At 40.8% G+C, this 25,968-nt stretch overlaps 1 protein-coding gene across 1 annotated transcript in view; it reads right to left on the bottom strand.

Moving 5' to 3' along the window:
• Window positions 1-268: 268 nt before the first annotated feature.
• The window catches only part of LOC143290915 (cadherin EGF LAG seven-pass G-type receptor 1-like), a 90,431-nt gene continuing 64,731 nt past the window's right edge, over window positions 269-25,968 (bottom strand). The window contains exons 12-26 of the mRNA XM_076600478.1: window positions 25,705-25,857; window positions 21,602-21,671; window positions 21,081-21,198; window positions 19,530-19,579; window positions 18,042-18,165; window positions 17,443-17,552; window positions 16,810-16,909; window positions 11,702-11,870; window positions 10,713-10,776; window positions 8,902-8,962; window positions 8,126-8,211; window positions 7,086-7,212; window positions 3,609-3,650; window positions 2,138-2,242; window positions 269-480 (exon numbers count right to left, since the gene is read on the bottom strand). Coding sequence (XP_076456593.1) covers window positions 349-480; window positions 2,138-2,242; window positions 3,609-3,650; window positions 7,086-7,212; window positions 8,126-8,211; window positions 8,902-8,962; window positions 10,713-10,776; window positions 11,702-11,870; window positions 16,810-16,909; window positions 17,443-17,552; window positions 18,042-18,165; window positions 19,530-19,579; window positions 21,081-21,198; window positions 21,602-21,671; window positions 25,705-25,857 — 1,511 coding nt within the window. The 3' untranslated portion in view covers window positions 269-348. The remainder of the gene's footprint in view (window positions 481-2,137; window positions 2,243-3,608; window positions 3,651-7,085; window positions 7,213-8,125; window positions 8,212-8,901; window positions 8,963-10,712; window positions 10,777-11,701; window positions 11,871-16,809; window positions 16,910-17,442; window positions 17,553-18,041; window positions 18,166-19,529; window positions 19,580-21,080; window positions 21,199-21,601; window positions 21,672-25,704; window positions 25,858-25,968) is intronic.

Here is a 25,968-nt window from a genome sequence, read left to right on the forward strand (position 1 = left end):
CTCAAGCCTGCACAGAGCTGATTATCTGTCACGACACAGAGCTGATTATCTGTCACAGCTCAACCTACACAGAGCTGATTATCTGTCATGGCACGGGCTGATGCACAGAGCTGATTATCTGTCCAGCCCAATCCTACGCAGAGCTGATTGTCTGCAACAGCTCAAGCCCACACAGAGCTGATTATCTGTCAGGGTACAGCAGGCCATTACAAAGCTGATCATATGTCACAGCTCAATCCTACAAACTGGTTACCTGTCACATGACAGCTCAAGCCTACAGAGCTGATTATCTTTCACAGTACAGTAGGTTTACACACAGACTATCATCTGTCACAGTACAGGTCCGGCCTACACAGAGCTGATCATCTCGGAGTCCGAGTGGTCGGAAGCCTCATCACTGCTGGCCTCAATGCGGGTCTTGGCTTTCTGCCGCCCGGGCCTCCTGGGCCGAGTCTCCAGTCCCACTGTCTCCTGGCCTTCCTGAAAACACACATGCGGGCACAGGTGTACACAGGTATATATAATACAGGTATCTTACACGTAGGGGCATAAATGTACGTGTTGTGTGTAACTGCATAATCATGGAGGGATCATCCGATCTTGTGAGCATATTCATGCAACCACAGAAGTCCACAAGAAAAGTTTTCTTTAAAATATCATAAGTCATCAATGATACTATTAAAGCACCAACAGTATAGCATATACCATCCACCTCCACAACAACGCATTCCTCACCTGTCACCAGCACCATGCCACGTCTTCATTTCTCATCTCGTGTCCAGTGCAACAAGTCAAACTAACCAACCATACCAGCCCTCATCATCATAGTCATCATCACAACCATCGCTGCCATCATCCATTAACATCGCCATCATTTTCGTCATGCTTGCATCTCCGTCATCTTCCTCATTTCATCGTCGACTTCCCACGGTCTCCTCCTCACCACTTCTATAATCCTCATTGCATGGTTTCCATCATCGTTGTTGTTATTAGCATCGTCACCATGTACCTTATCATCGTCAGCAGCATCAATACGGCTATACCATAGGTGGCAGCGGTTGAGTTTTTGTAATGTGATAACTGAAAGGTTTGCAGCTAGAATCCGGATCCGCTTATCCCAAAAGCTTGTCTTAATGTGGAAACGTAGAATAAAGGAAGAGAACGACAACAACAAAATTATATTAACCAACATGCCAATATGGAAACCCTTACAATACAGTGGAAATTTTCCCACGACGACGACCACCACCAACTGTCACCACCATCACAACACCACCACCATCACCACCACTACACCACCACCACTACACCATCACCACTAACTGTCACCACCACCACTACACCACCACCACTAACTGTCACCACCACCACTACACTATCACACTGTCACCACCACCACTACACCATCACCACTAACTGTCACCACCACCACTACACCACCACCACTAACTGTCACCACCACCACTACACCACCACCACTAACTGTCACCACCACCACTACACCACCACCACTAACTGTCACCACCACCACTACACCACCACCACTAACTGTCACCACCACCACTACACTATCACACTGTCACCACCACCACTACACCATCACCACTAACTGCCACACCATCACTGCACCATCACCACAAAACCATCACCATCACCTGTCACCACCACTTCTACACCATCACCACTACACCATCACCACTACGCCATCACATGTCACCACCGCCACCACATCAACACACCAATTGTCACCACCACAACACCATCACCACCAACTTTCATCACCATCACTACACCATCACCATCACCAGTTTCAGTTTCAGTAGCTCAAAGAGGCGTCACTGCGTTCGGACAAATCCAAATACGCTAAAACCACATCTGTCAAGCAGATGCCTGACCAGCAGCGTAAGGGTGAATAAATAATTGATAAATACATTAAAAAAAAACTACTAATACTAACAATAATATGTATAAGACGCAAAACCTTGATGAAGTCAACTAAAAGCGTACATTAAAAAAACAAACAAAAAACCCCCAACCATCACCACCGTCACCACTAAACCATCATCATCACCACCACCAAACACAAAAGGAGGAGAGGGGTGGGGGAGGGGGGGAGAGGGAGGGGAGGGAGACTGACGTGGCAGGAGAGGGCGGAGTGGAGCGAGAGGTCATCCCCGGACAGCTCGTAGCCCTGCCACTGCATCGTCCTCTTCTTCCTCCGCCCCTTCATCACCGCGCGCACCTGCCACACCGCACGTGTCGATTGTAACATTTCCTTTTAGTGTTACATTCCTTTTTGACTCACTTGAGTAAACAAAGTGAGTCTATGTTTTAACCCGGTGTTCGGTTGTGTGTGTGTGTGTGTGTGTGTGTGTGTGTCCGTGGTAAACTTTAACATTGACATTTTCTCTGCAAATACTTTGTCAGTTGACACCAAATTTGGCATAAAAATAGGAAAAATTCAGTTCTTTCCAGTCATCTTGTTTAAAACAATATTGCACCTCTGGGATGGGCACCAAAAAAAAATTAAAAAAGAAGCCTAATTATATGCAAACTGCATTTACTGTTATATTTATGTTTTTTTGTATTCTCTGAACTTGGCACTTTGATCTGATATTCTGACACAACAACAAGAGGAGTCATTATTATCATTTTTTGTTCAAACAGGAACTTCTTTTGCTAAGCATGGAATTTTTATTTATTTTGCAAACGTTTTGGTGCAGATAGTAAAAAAGGGAAATTACTCTGTAATTAATGCTAGGGGACTTAATTTATCACAAATGAGTCTTGAAGGCCTTGCCTCTCTTGTTCTTCTTTGTTGTTGTTGTTGTTGTAATAAGAATGGTATTAGTAATAATGATAGCAATACTGTCTTTGATAATGATGATACTACTACTACTACTACTACTAATGATAGCAATACTATCAGTGCCGATGATGATACTACTACTGATATTACTACTAATGATAGCAATACTATCAGTGCTGATGATGATACTACTACTGATATTACTACTAATGATAGCAATACTATCAGTGCTGATGATGATACTACTACTGATATTACTACTAATGATAGCAATACTATCAGTGCTGATGATGATACTACTACTGATATTACTACTAATGATAGCAATACTATCAGTGCTGATGATGATACTACTACTGATATTACTACTAATGATAGCAATACTATCAGTGCCGATGATGATACTACTACTGATATTACTAATAATGATAGCAATACTATCAGTAATGATGATGATACTACTACTAATATAAATTTACAACAACAACAACAACAACAAAACACACATCAATGCTACTACTACTATTACTTTTTCTACTAATGATGATGATGATGATGATAATAATGATAACAAAAAACAACGTGCAGAAACAGACATTGCATAACAGCTATACACACGCATATATATCATCTGTGTGTGTGTGTGTGTGTGTGTGTGTGTGTTGAAATATGTTAAGATATATAACATAACATATACTGAGGGAAAGAGAGAGACAGAGAGACATAGACAGACAGAGAGACAGAGAACCAGCAAACGGGTACTCCACTTAGCAGATAAAGATAAGAAAGAATGGATCACCTCTTCATGCAGCAATAAGTTGAATACGATGAAAAACGCCCCCTGAAACAAAGAAACAAATATAAATTTATCATTTACCATCAAAATGTTGTTTAATTTCAAACTGCACACACGCGCTCGTAGAGCACTCGGCGCATACGCACATAACCAGTGAACGTAGTTTCAGTATCAGTTTCAGTAGCTCAAGGAGGCGTCACTGCGTTCGGACAAATCCATATACGCTACACCACATCTGCCAAGCAGATGCCTGACTAGCAGCGTAACCCAACGCGCTTAGTCAGGCCTTGAGAAGAGAAAAAAAAATGTTAACAGTATTAGCAAAGGTTGCAAACAATCAAATGCGAACAAAAACGACATAAGATGTAGGTGAGGGCAGACGCAAAAAAAAAAAAAAAAAAAAAAAAATCATGAACGTAATCACACTTACATAATCACTTACAGGGAGAACCGGCGAATGATGAGAGGGAGACATAGAGAGAGAGGGACAGAGAGGGCCCGAGGGAGACTGACAGTAAGAGAAAGAGAGAGAGAAAGAAAGAGAGAGAGAGAGAGAGAGAGAGAGAGAGAGAGAGAGAGAGAGAGAGAGAGAGAGAGAGAGGACGACGAACAGACAAACACAGAAAAAGTCAATGTTCAGGATTAATCATAAACTGGCAAAGAGAAGACATATTATTTGTATACAGCAGAAGAGGGCATTTAATTATTTCAAAGAAATGATTCACCTGTAAAGAATGTGTCACAATGTACACGTTTTTATCGTGATTGCATACCTCTAAAGAACGGAATAGTGCGTATACTTATTTCAATGTGAAGACATACCCGGAATGAGTTGAAGAGTGAGCAAAATATGTTAATGTGGCGATATATATATATATATATATATATATATATATATATATATAAACATATGAAGGGAGCATAAAATTATTTCAATCTTATGACAGATCTGTAAACAGGTGAAGAGAATGTAGGTATGCCGTTAGTTTTAAGTGGAGTCTTACCTGTAAACAATTCCTATCATAATTTGATGACATACTTGTAAACTGTTAAAGACCGTGTACATGTATCTAAATTAGTGACATGTTTGTAAATAGCTGAAATGGACAAACAGGTATGCTAATGTGACAACACACCTGTGAATAGTTTTAGGTAGAAAACACGTCTATTTCAATGTGACAACGTATATATAGACAGTTGAAGACTTAATCTATTGACATATATATCAGTAAATAACTGAAGGCAGCGTGCAGGTATTTCATGGTGATGACATACCTGTAAACAGTTGAAGAGGGCGTGCAGGCATTTCAAAGTGATGACATACCTGTAAATATTTGAAGAGGGCGCACAGGTATTTTAAGGTGATGACATACCTGTAAAAGTTGAAGAGGGTGTACAGGTATCTCAAGGTGATGACATACCTGTAAACAGCTGAAGAGGGTGCACAGGTATCTTAAGGTGATGACATACCTGTAAACTGCTGAAGAGGGCGTACAGGTATCTTAAGGTGATGACATACCTGTAAACTGCTGAAGAGGGCGTACAGGTATCTCAAGGTGATGACATACCTGTAAACAGCTGAAGAGGGTGCACAGGTATCTTAAGGTGATGACATACCTGTAAACTGCTGAAGAGGGCGTACAGGTATCTCAAGGTGATGACATACCTGTAAACAGCTGAAGAGGGCGCACAGGTATCTTAAGGTGATGACATACCTGTACACAGCTGAAGAGGGCGCACAGGTATCTCAAGGTGATGACATACCTGTAAACAGTTGAAGAGAGCGTACAGGTATCTTAAGGTGATGACATACCTGTAAACAGCTGAAGAGGGCGTACAGGTATCTTAAGGTGATGACATACCTGTAAACAGTTGAAGAGGGTGCACAGGTATCTTAAGGTGATGACATACCTGTAAACAGTTGAAGAGGGCGTGCAGGTATATCAAAGTGATGACATACCTGTAACTATTTGAAGAGGGCGTACATGTATTTTAAGGTGATGACATACCTGTAAACAGTTGAAGAGGGTGTGCAGGTATTTCAATGAGATGACATACCTGTAAACAGCTGAAGAGGGTGCACAGGTATCTTAAGGTGACGACATACCTGTAAACAGTTGAAGAGGGTGTACAGGTATTTCAATGAGATGACATACCTGTAAACAGCTGAAGAGGGTGCACAGGTATCTTAAGGTGATGACATACCTGTAAACAGTTGAAGAGGGTGTACAGATATCTCAAGGTGATGACATATCTGTAAACAGTTGAAGAGAGCGTACAGGTATCTTAAGGTGATGACATACCTGTAAACAGTTGAAGAGAGCGTACAGGTATCTTAAGGTGATGACATACCTGTAAACAGCTGAAGAGGGTGTACAGGTATCTCAAGGTGATAACATACCTGTAAACAGTTGAAGAGGGCGTACAGGTATCTTAAGGTGACGACATACCTGTAAACAGCTGAAGGGGGCGTACAGGTATCTCAAGGTGATGACATACCTGTAAACAGTTGAAGAGGACGTACAGGTATCTTAAGGTGATGACATACCTGTAAACAGTTGAAGAGGGCGTACAGGTATCTTAAGGTGATGACATACCTATAAACAGTTGAAGAGGGCGTACAGGTATCTTAAGGTGATGACATACCTGTAAACAGTTGAAGAGGGCGTACAGGTATCTTAAGGTGATGACATACCTATAAACAGTTGAAGAGGGCGTACAGGTATCTTAAGGTGACGACAAACCTGTAAACAGTTGAAGAGGGTGTACAGGTATTTTAAGGTGATGACATACCTGTAAACAGTTGAAGAGGGCGTACAGGTATCTTAAGGTGATGACATACCTATAAACAGTTGAAGAGGGCGTACAGGTATCTCAAGGTGATGACATACCTGTAAACAGTTGAAGAGGGCGTACAGGTATCTTAAGGTGATGACATACCTATAAACAGTTGAAGAGGGCGTACAGGTATCTTAAGGTGATGACATACCTGTAAACAGCTGAAGAGGGTGCACAGGTATCTTAAGGTGATGACATACCTATAAACAGTTGAAGAGGGCATACAGGTATCTTAAGGTGATGACATACCTGTAAACAGCTGAAGAGGGCGTACAGGTATCTTAAGGTGATGACATACCTATAAACAGTTGAAGAGGGTGCACAGGTATCTTAAGGTGATGACATACCTGTAAACAGCTGAAGAGGGCGTGCAGGAATTTCAAAGTGATGACATAACCCGTAAATATTTGAAGAGGGCGTACATGTATTTTAAGGTGATGACACACCTGTAAACAGCTGAAGAAGGTGTACAGGTATTTCAATGAGATGACATACCTGTAAACAGTTGAAGAGGGTGCACAGGTATCTTAAGGTGATGACATACCTGTAAACAGTTGAAGAGGGCGTACAGGTATCTTAAGGTGATGACATACCTGTAAACAGCTGAAGAGGGCGTACAGGTATCTTAAGGTGATGACATACCTGTAAACAGTTGAAGAGGGCGTACAGGTATTTTAAGATGCGGTCCACCATGGTGATGGAGATGATAGCGAAAGACCAGCAGACGGTGATGAGAATGATCTGTATCCACAACCCTTTCATCTGGATGCTGGCGTACAGGCAGGTCAAAACACAAGTAAATGTCTGCATTTGTAATTCCCCCTTTCATCCAAGTCAACAACTAACAGCCCCCCCCCCCCCAACCCCCTCGGAACCCCTCCCCCCCCCCCAAAAAAAAAGCAGCTAAATGAATATAGCACACATCACTTTTCTTCGAATTCTGACAAACAAAGTATTAAGAATCAGAATAAAGTCAATACAGGTAAATGCCACATTTTCGTAAATGTGTTCACATATCTTTTCTTTTATAAACAAAGCAAGGCTGGTGAGGTATATAAAACCTTATCGTTACATCAATCAATCAATCAATCACTTTATTGTCTGAAATTCACCTTCAGGCTCGTCGTAGAGAAAATATCTTAAGAGAAATTAACTTTTAAAAACGGATACATTCATTCCATCATTAAACGAGAACACTCACACGAACATAGGAAGGGGGGTGGGTGGGTGGGTGGGTGGGGGTTGGGGAATAATTAGGGGTGAGGGACGGAACGGCGTTGCACTATCAACATCACAGTAGATTCGTCAACAATAGTTATTATCTATGCAGTGATAGTCACAAACGTGAAGAGATTCCAAAGTTAGTTACTTATTATTATCATTATATTATTATTATTATTATTATTGTTATCTGGAGACTTGAAACAGATAGCCCGTTCGAGTCAAGTGTGTGACGTAAACAGAATTTGCACTGAGTGGTAGGTATATTTAAGGTTATTTATGAAAATTCACGTCGAAGAAATAATACTGAAGAGGCGAGGAAAGAACGGGAAGAACAGAGGTGAAGGAAAAATAAACCCTAACCAACTAACACGCAACTCAGCGACCACTCACCTCCCCCCCCCCCACCCCCTCCAAGCCCCCTCTCCCCCCCCCCCCAACACACACGGTACTATACTTACGTAATGATTTTATTCGTCTTCTCGCTGTTTGTGTAAGAGTTTTCGTTGTGTTCTTTGGCGGCAAAAATAAGAACAAGAATGGTGATCTGAAACAAGCAATCAGCTCAGAAAGTGTTGAAAAGGGTTATTTTACACACCGGTCGTGTGTGTGTGTGTGTGTGTGTGTGTGTGTGTGTGTGTGTGTGTGTGTGTGTGTGTGTGTGTGTGTGTGTGTGTGTGTGTGTGTGTGTGTGTGTGCATGCATGCGTGCGTGCGTTACCTTTTCTTCAGTGCTGTGATGTGCGGCACTGCTGCGTGAGAGAGAGAGAGAGAGAGAGAGAGAGAGAGAGAGAGAGAGAGAGAAACAGAGACAGAGATTCAAGATTCAAAAGCTTTATTACTCAAGGATAAAGATTTTAGGCATTGCCTACTCTTCCAATCTGTCCTTGTGAAAACTAACAACAGTAACAATAACGACACAACAATAATAAATTTTGTAAATACACGAGAGACACAGAGACAAAAAAAAGACAGAGAGAGAGAGAGAGAGAGAGAGAGAGAGAGAGACAGACAGACAGACAGACAGACAGAGTAAGAAAGAGAGAGAGAGACAGAGAGACAGAGGAATACAGAGACAGATTGATAGAAAGCACAGACAGATTCAAACAAACAACAAACAACCCCTCCCCCCACACACCCCTAGAAAGACAGACAAGGATGTAATCAGAAACAGAAGCAGAAGAAAAAGTCTGGCACCTTCGCTAAACAACAACACTGAAAACATAACCAGCACTTACGCCTATGATTCCCAAGGCGGGTCCTAAAAACAGCCACATGTGATCTGCCGACACCCAGCACCTGTATGAATAACAATCTATCAATAAGGATAATAGTAATCTTGGTGATGATTAATAATAATAATAACATTGATGATAATGATAATAATAATAAAGCACCTGTATGAATAACAATCTATCAATAAGGATAGTAGTAATCTTGATGATGATTAATAGTAATAAAAACTTGATGATAATGATAATAATAATAACTGGACATTTATCAGCGCTTTCCTCGTTGCACAAAGCGCTTTGCAATCCACACACACACACACACGTACGGAACACACTCAGTCTTCAACTCACAATGATGCACAATAAACGTATATATGCTCATACAAACTCATACGTAAAAATACATATACATACATACATAAACACATACATACACACGTATTATAGTAATAATGATGATAATAATAATAATAATAATAATAATAAAGTTTCAGTTTCGAGGAGTTGTCAAAGTGTGCGGTCTGAACAATATACATCAAACCACATATACTGTTACAAACACATACACACACACTCTCTCTCTGTGTCTCTTTCTCTCTCTTTCTATACATTATATGATATACATGAACGGCAACAGATGCCCGACCTTCGCATAAACCCAACTACGCTGCACTACCTTGACAGCCTGCCCCAGGTTAATGTATTTAAATACAGCATCATTTCAACAACACCAAACTATTTCTCTCTCTCCCCCCCCTCCCCATCCCCTCTCCCAATGTACTTTGCTTTTTCTGCACTTTTGCCACAGCCTCACACACAGAGGGGCATTTTCAGGAAACATTCTACGTGTAGCCTTTCATAATAAATGTGTGTGTTTGTGTGTCGCAAATTATATGCAGTAGTGTATGATCTGTCAATATTTTGAATTTCATCTTAACAATATTGAGAAAAAAAATGTTCATCTAAATTCTAATGTGCTAACGGCACTTGGACAGACACACACACAAGAAGAAGAAGAAGAAGAAGCAATCGCCGAGATGGACTTTCAATCTGGGGGTCCCAGGTTCGAATCACGGTAACGGCGCCTGGTGGGTAAAGGGTGGAGATTTTTCCGATCTCCCAGGTCAACACATGTGCAGACCTGCTAGTGCCTGAACCCCCTTCGTGCGTGTACGCACGCAGAAGATCAAATACGCACGTTAAAGATCCTGAAACCCATGTCAGTGCTCGGTGGGTTATGGAGACACGAAAATATCCAGCATGCATGAACCACGACAGAGTCATCGGCAAGTCGATGTTGGTCGTGTAACGGAAAGAAGAGAAGAAGAAGAAGAAGAAGCTGTACAAGATCTTTGGTTTGAAAATCGAGAGACCTCACCAATGGCGTGTACACCGTTGCTACCTATTAGGATCATCATCCACCGACCGCTTTCTTTGGAACAGAAGCCTGTCTTCTAATAATAATAATAATAATAACAATGATAACGATAACAATACTACTACTACTACTACTACTACTACTACTCTACACCTACAACTACTACTACTGCTATTACTACTGCTACTGCCTCTTCTGTCTGGCAGACTAGATTAGCGGATTTAATTGCCAATTCCCATATAAATACATGCCAAACCACGATATCATCCGACTTGACCCAGTACGTCCAAGATCAACTGGACTTAAATTACATTATATTGTGTCAGTTCACTAACGCTCAAGATACTTCACACACACACACACACACACACACACACACTACCATCACCACCATCACCGCTACTACTGCTACTACGACTACTACTACTAGACATCTTACATATCTTTGGCGTAGTAGTCATCCACTGTTCCAACGAAAGCTCCCACCAAGACAACAGGGAATGCTGCACATGACATACACAGTATCATCAATAACTGAATGATAACCTTATATTAGAAGACCCCCCCCCAAGCCCCCATAGATCAGCAAACAATGAATAAAAGCTGCATTCGACAAGGTAATGATGAGAATCAAACTGTGTTAACATTTCGCGTAGCTTTTTAAGTAATAAATGAAAAACAAAAACAACAAGAGAGGCAAGGCTTTCAAGACTCACTTGTGATACACTTAAAAAAAAAATTATTCGTTAAAATGTGTTCTGTATTTGTTATTATAAAGCTTCGCGTTAAAAAAAAGAAAAAAAGAAAAAAAAGAGTCCTAAACAGATTCGATTTAAGTCCCCTAGCATTAATTACAGAGTAATTTCCCTTTTTTACTATCTGCACCAAAACGTTTGCAAAATAAATAAAACTTCCATGCTTAGCAAAAGAAGTTCCTGTTTGAACAAAAAATGATAATAATGACTCCTCTTGTTGTTGTGTCAGAATAAGAGGTCAAAATGCCAAGTTTAGAGAATACAAAAAACATAAATATAACAGTAAATGCAGTTTGCATATGATTAGGCTTCATTTTTTATTTTTTTGTGCCCATCCCAGAGGTGCAATATTGTTTTAAACAAGATGACTGGAAAGAACTGAATTTTTCCTATTTTTATGCCTAATTTAGTGTCAACTGACAAAGTATTTGCAGAGAAAATGACAATGTTAAAGTTTACCACGGACACACAGACACACACACAGACAACCGAACACCGGGTTAAAACATAGACTCACTTTGTTTACACAAGTGAGTCAAAAACCAATCCACAAAAGTAACAGGAACTGAACCAGCCAACCATACAAATGCAGACGTATATGCATACATATTACTTACAACACAGACACACACACACACACACCCACACACACACAAACATGAAACTCACGGACCCCATCCGATGACGTAGTATCTGAAGATGGAGCCGGAGTCTGTGAGGTCGCTCTTGGAGATGGCGGAGTAGGTAATGACGATATACATGTTGAACGCCTCGTTCATCACCCACAGGTAGGTGGTCAGGAAGGCGTAGTGGAACAGGATGGCGAACACCTGGCACACCACCTGAAAACACACACACACACGCACCACCACCACCACCAACATTATCAGTCATCATCTGTTGCTTGTAGCCACTACCGACCGAACACCTGGCACACCACCTGAAAACACACACACACACACTATTTTATAATAAAGTTACTCGTGAATACAGAACCGAGCCTTATTTGCTTGAAGGATATCTTAATTATAATCAAAAACAATCACTGTGCAAATTAAGAAAATCCTGTCATGATTTAGCAATAGAAAAAGGCCGATATTTCAACATTCCAAAAGAAAGGAGACTATGTTTACAATGTCAAACAATAGAGGATGAATTTCATTTCTTAGATGACTGCGAATTATACAAAGAAATTAGAATAGAATTCATACAAAAAATTCAAAATTACATTCCAAATATTAAACCCAGTCAGCTAATACTGGAAGACAAACTTGTGGGACTGTTTGGGAAATTTGTCAGTAACTGCTGTCAAAAACGCCATAGCGTGCAAGAGTGATTCAATGTCTTGTTCAGTATTTTTTTTTTTTTTTTTTTTTTGTGCGTGGTTTCATGTAACTTTGCATGCGTGTCTTATAAACCTTGTTCAGGTTTAATTGACATTAAAATTGATTCTGATTCACACACACACCACCAACACCACAATTATCAATCATCACTGTTGCTTGTAGCCACTGCCGACCGAACACTACACAAGGCAGCATCAGGACTGAAAAGACTTCATATTTTGATCCTACAGAACCTGAAAAAACGAACAAACAACCACCCCCACCCCAAAACAATATCAACAAAAACTGCGCTATTTTTTTTCCCAATCATATTGTATTGCGTCGTATCATATTACAGTATTGTCAGTATCAGTATCAGTAGCCCAACGATAATAATAAAAATAAAATAAAATAATTTTTTTTAAAAGTAAAAAAAAAAAGAAAAAGAAAAATACATAGAAATACTACTACTACTACTACTACTATTTAAAATGTGCAAAATCTTGATTAAGTCAACTCTAGGCGCGCGCACACACACATACACACACGCACAAACACAGACACACACACACACACACACACAACAACAACAAACAAAAACAATCCCCCCCCCCCCAAAAAAAAAAGAAAAAAAAGAAAAAAAGAAAAAGAAAAAAGCAACAAAAAACCACCACAAAACAAAACAGACTACAGGAAACTTGAACAGAGCCCAGAAGGTACAGCACAATACTTTACAGCAGCCAACATACTCGTAACTGGAGGCGACGAGGTAGAACTGGTTAGGGTGCTGGACTTTTAACCCCTTGTTCACCAGCTACCAGGGTTCAAAGCTCTGTTTCGACATGTGGTTGCATCCTTGGGAAAGACACTTTTCTCCGATTTTCTTCAATTTGTTTATTTTGTTATTATTATTATTATATTATTATTATTATTATTATTACTTCTTTTTTATTTATTCATGTACGCTTACAGTTGACTTCATCAAGTTTTTGCGCCTTATACATAATATTATTATCATTATTAGTAGTAGTTCTTTTTATGTATTTATCTTATTTATTCACCCTTTTTTTTCTCAAGGCCTGACTAAGCGCGTTGGGTTACTCTACTGGTCAGGCATCTGCTTGGCAGATGTGGTGTAGCGTATATGGATTTGTCCGAACGCAGTGACGCCTCCTTGAGCTACTGAAACTGAAAAATAAACTCTTCAATCCACCCACGTGAGAATGGATCGGTTGGGGGAAGGTCCGTTAGGAGGTCAAAGTGTATCTGACAGTGTGAGTGACGGGGGGTTGGGGGGGGGGGGGGGGGGGGGGGGGCAGTAGCTGTGACAAGTGACACAGACAGTAGGAATGGAGAGGGTGATTGGTGGTGAATATGCAAACGAACCACTGGCTATTCAAACAAAAAGTTCAAAAGGTTCAGAAATAATTTATTCCGAGAAACCCGATTTGAATACATGGAAACGTAACAAAGGGAAAAAAACCCACCCAATCAGGCCCATATCCTCAAAACGTACAATCTCACGATGAAGAAGAGAGAAAAAAGAAAGAAACAAAAATCTGAGCGAAAAATGAAAAGAGAAAAAAGGTCATACAAAGTGTACAATCGATTACACACAACTGCGCGATCATGACAACACCAAGAATATCACCATATAAACAAACACCATGGAACCTTGGGAAAATACACACATGCGCACACGCAAATAAACAATCATCCATTTAATGGATGAAAAAAAAAAGGTGTAAAAAAAGGGAAATATATCACTTGTAGCGTTTAGTACTGTCCTGGCATAAGAAAAGACTAAGAAGATCAAACTTATCACACAGATTGAATAATAAATTTTGCCAGCTTCAACAACACCTAAAAATTAGAGGAACTAAAAAGTATACTGAATTTCAGTGTGTTGGGTCGTTTCTAATAAAATGGTTCAAGAATGCTGAGGAACGGTTTTGTTTGATGCTTCTTTTCCACCATACACATCAGTGGAGTGATGGCCTAGAGGTAACGCGTCCGCTTTGGAAGCGAGAGAATCTGAGTGCGCTGGTTCGAATCACGGCTCAGCCGCCGATATTTTCTCCCCCTCCACTAGACCTTGAGTGGTGGTCTGGACGCTAGTCATTCGGATGAGCGATAAACCGAAGTCCCGTGTGCAGCATGCATTTAGCGCACGTAAAAGAATCCACGGCAACAAAAGGGTTGTTCCTGGCAAAATTCTGTAGAAAAATCCACTTCGATAGGAAAAACAAATAAAACTACACGCAGGAAAAAATACAAAAAAAAAAAAAAAAAAGGGTGGCGCTGTAGTGTAGCGACGCGCTCTCCCTGGGGAGAGCAGCCCGAGTTTCACACAGAGAAATCTGATGTGATAAAATGAAATACAAATACAAAACAAATACACAAAGCATGACACCCACGAACAGAATGGCATGACAGACAACGCCCCCGTCGAGTTGATACAAAGTTCACTTGCAGTTTGCAGAGGCTCTCATTCAATTTCAATTTACTCTAATTCCCGGGATTCTCAGTGATTTCATGGAAAAGTCCCTTATCATGAATATTGTAGAATTTACCGATATACATTTTCTACCCCCGTCAAACTTCACGTCATGAAAAACGTTTACCATCTGCTGCAAAGAAAGTGTTATAGACGTTAGAGCTTTGAGTCTTTGTGCTGTGCTTATACAATATCTCAATAATCGTGTGTCCAAATTTCATGAGACTATGTTTTCAAAAACCTGTCCAAACGCACAGTATATGGAGGAACGCGTGCTTACAAATCGCCCAGTGGTGAGTTCAAACGGTTGAAGGAGAGAGGTATGGGCCCCATCTTCCTGTGCCAAGCCCTAGACACAGAAGGTAGCCTATTTATGAATGCACTGCCCATACTACCCCTGCAGCCAAAAAAGAAACCTTTAACCTTTTTTAACTTGTTATCTTCTTTTTCTTCATTCGTGGGCTGCAACTCCCCCGTTCATTCGCATGTACACGAGCGGGTTTTTACGTGCATGGCCGTTTTTACCCCGCCATGTAGGCAGCCGTACTCTGTTTTCGGGGGTGAAGCTGTTATATAGATACGCCATAGAACAGCACCGTTTTGTACCACAATGATTAAGTCGAGAATGTCTGTAGGCAACAGAACAGTTAGTTACAATGCGACACTTCAAACCATGAAATCTGTTGTGACAAAGAAGAAATACAACACAATACAATACAATACAATGCAATACAATGCAACACAGCACAATACAATACAATGCAATGCAACACAGCACAATACAATACAATGCAATGCAACACAGCACAATACAATACAATGCAACACAGCACAATACAATACAATGCAACACAGCACAATACAATACAATGCAATGCAACACAGCACAATACAATACAATGCAATACAATGCAACACAGCACAATACAATACAATGCAACACAGCACAATACAATACAATGCAACACAGCACAATACAATACAATGCAATACAATGCAACACAGCACAATACGATACAATACAATGCAACACAGCACAATACAATACAATGCAGCACAGCACAATACAATACAATGCAATACAATGCAACACAGCACAATACAATACAATGCAATACAATGCAACACAGCACAATACAATACAATGCAACACAGCACAATACAATACAATGCAACACAGCACAATACAATGCAATGCAACACAGCACAATACAATACAATGCAACACAGCACAATGCAATGCAACACAGCACAATACAATACAATGCAACACAGCACAATACAATACAATGCAATGCAACACAGCACAATACAATGCAATGCAACACAGCACAATACAATGCAATGCAATGCAACACAGCACAATACAATACAATGCAATGCAACACAGCACAATACAATACAATGCAATGCAACACAGCACAATACAATGCAATGCAGCACAGCACAATACAATACAATGCAACACAGCACAATACAATGCAATGCAACACAGCACAATACAATGCAATGCAGCACAGCACAATACAATGCAATGCAACACAGCACAATACAATGCAATGCAACACAGCACAATACAATGCAATGCAACACAGCACAATACAATACAATACAACACAGCACAATACAATACAACACAATACAATGCAACACATCACAATACAATACAATGCAACACAGCACAATACAATACAATGCAATGCAATGGAACACAGCACAATACAATGCAATGCAATACAACACAGCACAATACAATGCAATGCAGCACAGCACAATACAATGCAATGCAACACATCACAATACAATACAATACAGTACAATACAACACAGCACAATGCAACACAGCACAATACAACACAGCACAATACAATACAGTACAATACAATACAGTACAATACAATACAGTACAATACAACACAGCACAATACAATACAATACAATACCATACAGTACACTCACCGGGTGGTCGTAGCGGTCAATGCCGAACATGAAGACCAGCTGACTGAGAGCCACAGACACTGACAGGTTCCGATGCAGTGCTGCCGTGCTGGACGATGTCCTGAAAAAATGATGCACAAACACACACACACACATACACACACAAGCGCGAGCGCACACACACTCACACACACACGCACACACAAGCGCGCTCGTACACACATATACACACACAAACACACACACACACACACAAAAAGCGCGGTCGCATCCACACACACACACTTTCACTATTAGCAGGGTCCATTGCATTATTGTCAGTAAAGACACACACACACACACACACACACAATCAAGCACACATACGACCAGGTTGGAAGGAAATGCAGAGGACACAAACTTGACCTCAGTTTCACCTGGACGAGTCAAACCCATGTCTATTTTTTTTTCCAGTGTGTGTGTGTGCGTGCGTGCGTGCGTGCGAGTGTGTGTGTGTGCGTGTGTGTGGTGTGTGTCTGTGTGTATGTCTGTGTGCTTTGTGTCTATATTGACGTTGTAAAACGTTTTGTGAGGTTTAAAAGCGCAATACAAATGTACTGTTGTTGTTGTTGTCCTTCTTCTTCAAATGTAGAGGGCAAAACAGAAAAGACTGACTTGAGATAAATGTGTACGAAGCAGGTCATTAGACACATGGTGGCTGAAGCGGCACAACCGAAGTAGGAAGCGAAGTTCATCAGTTCAGGTCGCTTATCTCCCTTGTCCCACTGCACACAACCAGGAAAAAAAAAACGTGGGGAGGGGAGGGGAGGGGGAGGGCGGGGGTGGGGGGTGGGGTTTGGGGGCACAATGCATTATTCCCATATCCTCTTGTAGAATTGAATACATCTTATTTAATTCACATCTAGCATACACACACACACACACATATATATATAATTATACTCAGATAGGTTTCTAAAATTTTGAAATTTACTGAAATCGTATGAGGGGCGGGGGTGGGGGTTACAGTTTAAATACAGTTTAATGAAAAGCTGATTCAAAAATATGTGCTTGAAGGCATTTGGAAGGCTCCCTTTGCAGTCAAACGTGGAAAATAACACCACCAAGACAACAAAATACACCACACCACATCACACCACACCCGACCACACCCCACCACACCCGACCAAACCCCACCACACCCTACACCACACCACAAACGCATTAATTAACAGTTCAACACAACACACCACCACCACCGCCAGTCCACTCACGTTGTCGTTGTACATGTCAGTGGTGACGGTGAAGACTCCAGGCTGCAGACAGGAGCAGGCCACAGACCGACCATCGTAGTCCCTCAGTGTGCACTGCCCCCCGCTCCACTGCCACTGCTGCTTCCTGACGCACGTGCAGGTCATCCGTCCGGACAGGGGCAGGGGGGAATGTAGCGGGGATGGGGGGTTGTGGGGAGGGGGGTGGGGGGAGGGGGAAGAAGATGGAAGGTGAGGAGCTTCATCATTCAATCGATCAACCAATAATCTATCCAAATCCATCAATCAACCAATAAATCGATGAACCAATAATCCGATCCCCAGCAAAAACCTGCTGCCCAAAACGAAAATCTCTTTACTAAAATTTCAGTCTAATATCATCATCTTATATGAACAGACTATAAATAAATAAACGAACGATCTGTACTAAAGTATAGACTATAGAGGTTGTGAATTTGTGTATTCGTATTCGTGTAAATAATTAATAATTCAACCAGCCAACAAATCAATCCATCGATCGATCAACGAATCAGCCAATCAAACCAGTCAGTCAATCAACCAATAAATCAACCCATTCAATTTAGCAAGCCAACCCAATCAACTAGCGAATAAAACAACCCCTGTCAACCGATCAATCCATCAACAAACCAAACAACCGACAAATCTGTCAGGTAATTTCTACTTTTTCAAAATTACAGACCAAATAAGTTTACCCAAGCCAGCAAAGACATTAAGGAACAGTTAAGCAAACAGTTAAGCAAACAGATAAGCAAACAGTTAAACAAACAGCTAAGCAAACACATTATGGTACAGTTAAGAAAACTGTCACGCAAACAGATAACCAGAAAAGGGATCTGGTTAAAAATATAGAGTGTACCTGCGGTCATGATAAACTTATTCATGTTACGCGTTGCGCAACAACAACAACAACAACAACAACAACAAAATTCCGTATTGTTGGTTTGAAGAGTTTCATTTGTGAACGTTTCCATGCATGATATAATATCACCTGACCACAGTATGTTAGTATCTCATGGAACACCCGGAATGCTGCGATGACTTAGGTATTAAACATTTTCTAAAATTCCTACCTGTACAGAAGAAAAACAAAGGCTGCTAATTATTGAAAAACGACGACAACAACAACACAAACAGTTCTCTTTATTGAAGCTATGGTTTTCTGCAGCCTGTTTCCGTTTGTTTCTTTTACGATGATATTTTCAATTAAATATAATTTTGTGTTTTGTTTTCTCTCCACGTATCTAAATACCCCCCCTCCCCCCTTCGATATAATGCCAAGCGTTATTCGAATAAAAATGCCAAGTGTTATTTTGTTCAGTTTTGGTATATCCTGAAGGATCGTAATATCAAATATATGCGAAATGATTTTGAATGATGTTGTGAAATACCCTGTATCGAAAGTAAATGAATAAAACTGTAAACTAACCAACCAACCAACCCAGTCATATTTCTTAAATACGAAGGGCTTACTTTCTTTTATGAACCAGGCTGACACAGGCAGGGTTTGAGATATTGAAAGTCTGGAACAAAAACACAGAATGAACCGTTAGAATCGTCTCACAACTAGTTATTTGTGGTTCGTGCTCAGAAACTACAATTCTAAACCATTAATCCATGCTGAGATTTGCGACAATGCCCACGTTTTATCAAGCACATTTGTAAGTTTGTGTGTGTGTGTGTGTGTGTGTGTGTTTGTGTGTTTGCGTGTATGTGTGTGTGTGTGTGTGTGTGTGTGTGTGTGTGTGTGTGAGAGAGAGAGAGAGAGAGATACAGACAGACAGACACGAGAGAGAGACAAGACAAAACAAGACAAGGCCAGACAAGACACGTTTCTTTCTTTACTTCCGAGAAGAGATAGATAGATAGATAGATAATTGATAGGTAACAGATATAGATTTATTAGACATCACAAATATAAAAAAAAGCAAAAACAGGTAATGCATAAAAAAGAACGGATAGGAGAGTTCTAAGGGAACCTTGAAATACCATCGGTTGCAATATCAACAACAGCATAGCAAGATATCAGTGTGGCATAAGGTGGGATAGGTGTTTTCAAGGTGGTCAGGCAATGGTGTTGTTTAATCTCTGAAGGCGAATCACACGGGGAGGCGCCTAAGTAAACCAAACCAGATTCAAACAGATCAATCCTTTGGACTGGGATGTGGACTTATTCTGTGTATTTTGTTTGATGGATTAATAGGTGATGTTTAAAGAAATATCAATGGTTGTGTTGCATTCCCTGTCATGATATTGTACATTGTGATTCCACTGTTGTACTCTTACCCATGGATCAGTGGAATAATATTTGCTTGTTTAGAGTCCAGAATGGAAGTCTTTTTACAAAAAAATACCAGCCTGAGCCCCTGTTTATGAAGGTTTAGTAATGGGTTCATGGTGTTCGCGCTGGCGGAGTCCCATAGTACTGATGTATTATCTGTTGAGGACTGGATAATATGTACTTGAGAAAAACAAAATCCGCGAATGGAGTCAAGGCAATGCTTGATTTCGGACAGTTGATAGGTTTTCTGGGCTGTCTTTTTGCATAGGGAATTTATGTGAGAGAGATTTATTGTCAATTATAATTTTATGATCATTCAACTGTTCAGTAGGTTCACTTTTAATTTGGATGGACGGGAAATTATTCCCTGACATAGAGGGTACTAATCTCCTGGGTCTTGTGGGCTCATTACGGATTACGTCATTGCCTATGGTGCACGTGTCAGTATCTCTGATATGTTCAGAGACAGACAACAACAAAGAACAAAAACTTTAATCTCCAGGCCTCCGGCCCCTAGAAAGACGTCAAAAGTACACAATATGGTGATCACTCAGCGACAACAAAATGTAAAATACATACTAACTTAAACCTGTAGAACAAAAGTAGAGAGAGATAGACAGACGGACAGACAGACAGAGAGAGAGAGAGAGAGAGAGAGAGAGAGAGAGAGAGAGAGAGAGAGACAGACAGACAGACAGACAGACTGACAGACAGAGACAGAGAGAGAGTGAGAGTATACTGACATCCAACAATGAAAAGTGCAGTTTGATTCCCGAGGACAAATTCCCGCCTAGAGGGGAATCTTGGGAATGAAGGTACAGCGCCATCACAGGGGCGTTCACCCAGTCTTCCAAAGACCGACTGAAACCACAGTTCACACCCTTTTAAAGCCATTTGCACGTAAATCACAAGACATATTTCCTACTGCTTCATCGTCATTATTAGCAAGTAGCATCGTTATCATAATCACCATATTCATCGCACACACAAACACTCACCCCCCGGCCCCCCAACTTTGACTCCCCTCCCCATACATTTGCACGTGCACACACACACACACACACACAAACACACACACGTGTAAACACGTGCGCGTGCTCTTGCATTTACACACACACACACACAAACATTCCATACATTTTCTAGGACTCAACGTTATTTATTTCAACCATCAATTCACAATGTCCTTTTTAAAAAACAAAAACAAAAACAAACAAAAAAACAACAACAACAACTGCAACTGTCAGACAGAAACACTTCTTACCTCTTTACCGGGTGACTGGGTAATATTTTGGCAAGATTCTTGTATCGGAACGTCGAGATACCCACAAGCGCTGAAAACAACAACAACAAACAAATCAGCAAACTGCAACAGGACGTTCACTAATGCTGAAAATGAATAAAACACGTGCATACAATTCTTCTGACACACTGCAGTGTTTGTGATAAAATCTATGCATCTTTTCAGAGTATGAGTTGGCAAATACAGTTCATCGCTATTGTTCACTTTTAAAAACCCCGAAAACCTCAACCATCTATTCAACACAGTCATTTCACCCACTCTAGGAAGACATTGTCGGGAATGGCCAGAGGGCAAAACTGATGCGGAAGTGAAGCTGCTTATAGAAGAAAACAGTAAAGAAGAGGACATCATCATATACACAGATGGCTCAGTCACCAAAGACCAGTCTGGCTGGGGATTCACTGCGAAACAAAATGGAAAAACAATTTGGGAAGAGAATGCTGCCTACAAAGTCACAACCTCCAGCCTAACGATGGAAGTTGAAGCTGTGACACATGCCCTCCAGTGGCTATCGTCCTTCCATACGCCCGGAAACCAACATGCCATGATTCTAACCGACTCAATGAACCTCATACAGAAAATTGAAAACGGAATGGGAAGCCCAGAGTGGCATAACGCAATGCGCAACTTTCAGATTAAAAAACTCACATGGTCATACTGCCCGGGACATGCAGGTGTTAAGGGAAATGAGCGAGCTGACAGACTTGCTGGTAACGCAACACCAACGAGCGGCCTACATCTAGGAAAATCGGAAATCCTCAGAAAAGTCAAAGAATACCAAAAAGAACAGGTACAAGGCCATCACACCATCGATCGCCTCAAAGAAATAGAAGCAGAGAGAGGGAGCGGCCGCAAATCTAACATGAAAGGTAGAGCACGATGCTTTGCAAATCAAACAAATATCGGCATCATTTCCAAACCAACATTGCGCAAATTTCTTCAAAACGGAACAGAGTCTCTGTGGGCCTTTCCAAACACAATAGACCGAGCAACACACTAGACGCCACGTTCTTGGCATCAGAGATCTTTTCCCATCCCTCTTGCGGCCAGTCAGTGGCGGCTGTGTGTGTTTGTGTGTATGTGTGCTTTTGAGTGCGTTTGTGAATGCGCGAGAGTGAAACTGTACACAAGTGTCAGGAGAGATATGTGTACGTGTGTGTGTGTGTGTGTGTGTGTGTGTGTGAGGGGAGGTGGGAGTGCGGGGGGAGGTGGGGTAGAGGATGAGGTATGTGAGTGTATGCATGCCTACACTGTGGGAGCAACAGGATATTGGAACGTGTATATATATATATATATATATATATATATATATATATATATATATATATATATATATATCTTTGTATGTACGTGTGTGGAGTTGGGGGTGGGAGATATGGGCGTATGTGTGTGTGCTTGTACAAGTAAGTGTTCATCTCTGTGAGTGTGTGTTTGTGTGTGTGTGTGTGTGCCGTGGAAGCTGCGATACGTAGACTAGAAATGAGTGTGTGGAGGAGGGGGTAGAGGAGGTGCAAGGTAATGTGTGTGTGTGTGTGTGTGTGTGTGTGTTGGAGCTCATGTACGTTTATATGTATTTGACTGTGCTTTCATATGTGCTTGTACAAGTAAGTGTTCATCTCTGTGAGTGTGTGTTTGTGTTTGTGTGTGTGTGTGTGTGCCGTGGAAGCTGCGATACTTAGACTAGAAATGAGTGTGTGGAGGAGGGGGGTAGAGGAGGTGCACGGTAATGCGTGTGTGTGTGTGTGTGTTGGAGCTCATGTACGTTTATATGTATTTGACTGTGCTTTCATATATGTGAAACTGCATGTCTGGTGCATTTCTGTTATGCATGTGTGGGTGTATGTGTGAATGTGTGTCTTCATTTTTTACATTTATTTGCTTATTTATCACCATTGTTGTCTTATTTATTTATTTATTTATGTTTTATTATTATCATTTTATTAGTATTACTAATATTATTACTACTACCTTTTTCTATATTATAATTATTATTTATTTATTTATTTATTTATTTATTTATGCAAGCTTATCTATTATTTATTCCCCCGTTTTTTTTTGGTTTTTTTTTGTTTTTGTTTTTTTTTGTGTGTGGTTGTGTGTTTTTTTTTTTTTTTTTTGTTTTTTTTTTTTTTTTCCCAAGGCCTGACTAAGCGCGTTGGGTTACGCTGCTGGTCAGGCATCTGCTTGGCAGATGTGGTGTAGCGTATATGGTTTTGTCCGAACGCAGTGACGCCTCCTTGAGCTACTGAAACTGAAACTGAAACTGTTCACTTTTATTGCTATTATTTATTTATTTATTTATTTATGTACGCTTATAGTTGACTTCATCAAGTTTTTGCGCCTTATACATATTATTATTAGTAATAGTTGTTTAAAAAAAATGTATTTATCTATTATTTATTCACCCTTTTTTTCTTTTTTTTCTCAAGGCCTGACTAAGCGCGTTAGGTTACGCTGCTGGTCAGGCATCTGCATGGCAGATGTAGTGTAGCGTATATGGATTTGTCCGAACGCAGTGACGCCTCCTTGAGCTACTGAAACTGAAACTGAGACTGTTCACTCTGGCGCTTGGATAGTATTTGTATTGTCAGTTTTAGCACTGTTTGATTGTTTGCTTTCAAAAAAGAAAAGAAAAGTTTTTCATGAAAAATTACGTTTAATCGAACATTTTTTCCCAGTGGCTTTCAAGTGTAGTAAGTGACAGCTATTTGCGATTTAGCATTGTGCTAATACAAAGCGTTTCAGTTGAGATCTGCATTTTAGAATCTGCTGTTGTCGCTCGTTCGTTTGTTTATTTATAGTCTGTTCATCTGAGATGATGATATTAGACTGAAAATAAATGATATTATTATCATCATTTGGATTATTATCATTTCTACCATAATCAGAAATGATAATTGTTATTATTAATTAGAAATCGTCATCTCTGTATATTCGAATGAAAATGGGGGTGTAGGGGGGGCAAGGAGGAGGGGACTGAGAAAGGAAGAGATAGATAGATAGATAGATAGATAGATAGAGAGAGAGAGAGAGAGAGAGAGAGAGAGAGAGAGAGAGAGAGAACAGAATGTGGAAAAGATAGAGTACAAAATGTAAAATGGAGAGGGTGAGTGTCAGTGACTGGAGAAAGAAAAAAACATAATACTGGAATGGTGTGTGTGAGAGGCGGGACGGGGGAAGCGGGATTAGGACAAAAGAATTATCAAAAATCAAACATTGTATGCACTACTTCTGTAGATTATTATTTGAAAAGAGGTTCGTGTGGGGTCCTACAATAAACAACCAACTGGACTATTCAACACATAGCTAGCTAACTTTAATAAAGAACAGTTTGAGATATATAACTTTTTTCCAAAAAAATATTAACATTTGAAACTAGCTCCCTTCAAACGGGAGCTGTGGTATCAAGTGACTAAACCATCGGAGTCAGAGTGTACCCAACAGACTGAACACTCTGATTCGGAGTCTACGGAAATGAATAAATCATCTATTTGTATTTCTTTTTTTTTTTTTTATCACAACAGGTTTCTCTGCGTGAAATTCGGGCTGCTCTCCCCAGGGAAAGACCGTCGCTATACTACAGCGCCACCCATTTTTTTTTTTTTTTGTATTTTCCTGCGTGCAGTTTTATTTGTTTTTCCTATCGAAGTGGATTTTTCTTCAGAATTTTGCCAGGAACAACCCTTTAGTTGCCGTGGGTTCTTTTACGTGCGCTAAGTGCATGCTGCACACGGGACCTCGGTTTATCGTCTCATCCGAATGACTAGCGCCCAGACCACCACTCAAGGTCTAGTGGAGGGGGAGAAAATATCGGCGGCTGAGCCGTGATTCGAACCAGCGCGCTCAGATTCTCTCGCTTCCGAGGCGGACGCGTTACCTCTAGGCCATCACTCCACTCAATCTACGTCTGAGTCTGTGACTAAAGCATCTGAGTCGGTCCACTCGAATAAAATCATCATCTGAGTCCCGTGTCTACCGAAGTGAATAAAGCCATCTGATTGTGAGTCTACCCATCTTCCACCGCTGACAAGACAGACAAGACAGACAAGACACAGGACACTCACTGAAGTCATCGGAAGTGTTGGTGATCCGGAGAGGGTTGCTGCTCAGCTGCACAAAGCCCGCCTCCCGGTCCACCCCGAAGTGTCTGACGTCATCATCACTGGGGAACTCCACCCCACGGATGACGTAGGCCAGCTGGGTGGTGATAGAGAACTCTGGGGGGGAGGGGAGGTGGGGAGGGGGGGCAAAGCAAAGCACAGGTGTCTGTTTTCATTTTGGTTCGATATCGTCCTTTACAATTTTGCTTAGGATGAGGGCCAAATGTA

This window comes from Babylonia areolata, chromosome 1 (genome assembly GCF_041734735.1).
Source record: "Babylonia areolata isolate BAREFJ2019XMU chromosome 1, ASM4173473v1, whole genome shotgun sequence".
Taxonomy (NCBI): domain Eukaryota; kingdom Metazoa; phylum Mollusca; class Gastropoda; order Neogastropoda; family Buccinidae; genus Babylonia; species Babylonia areolata.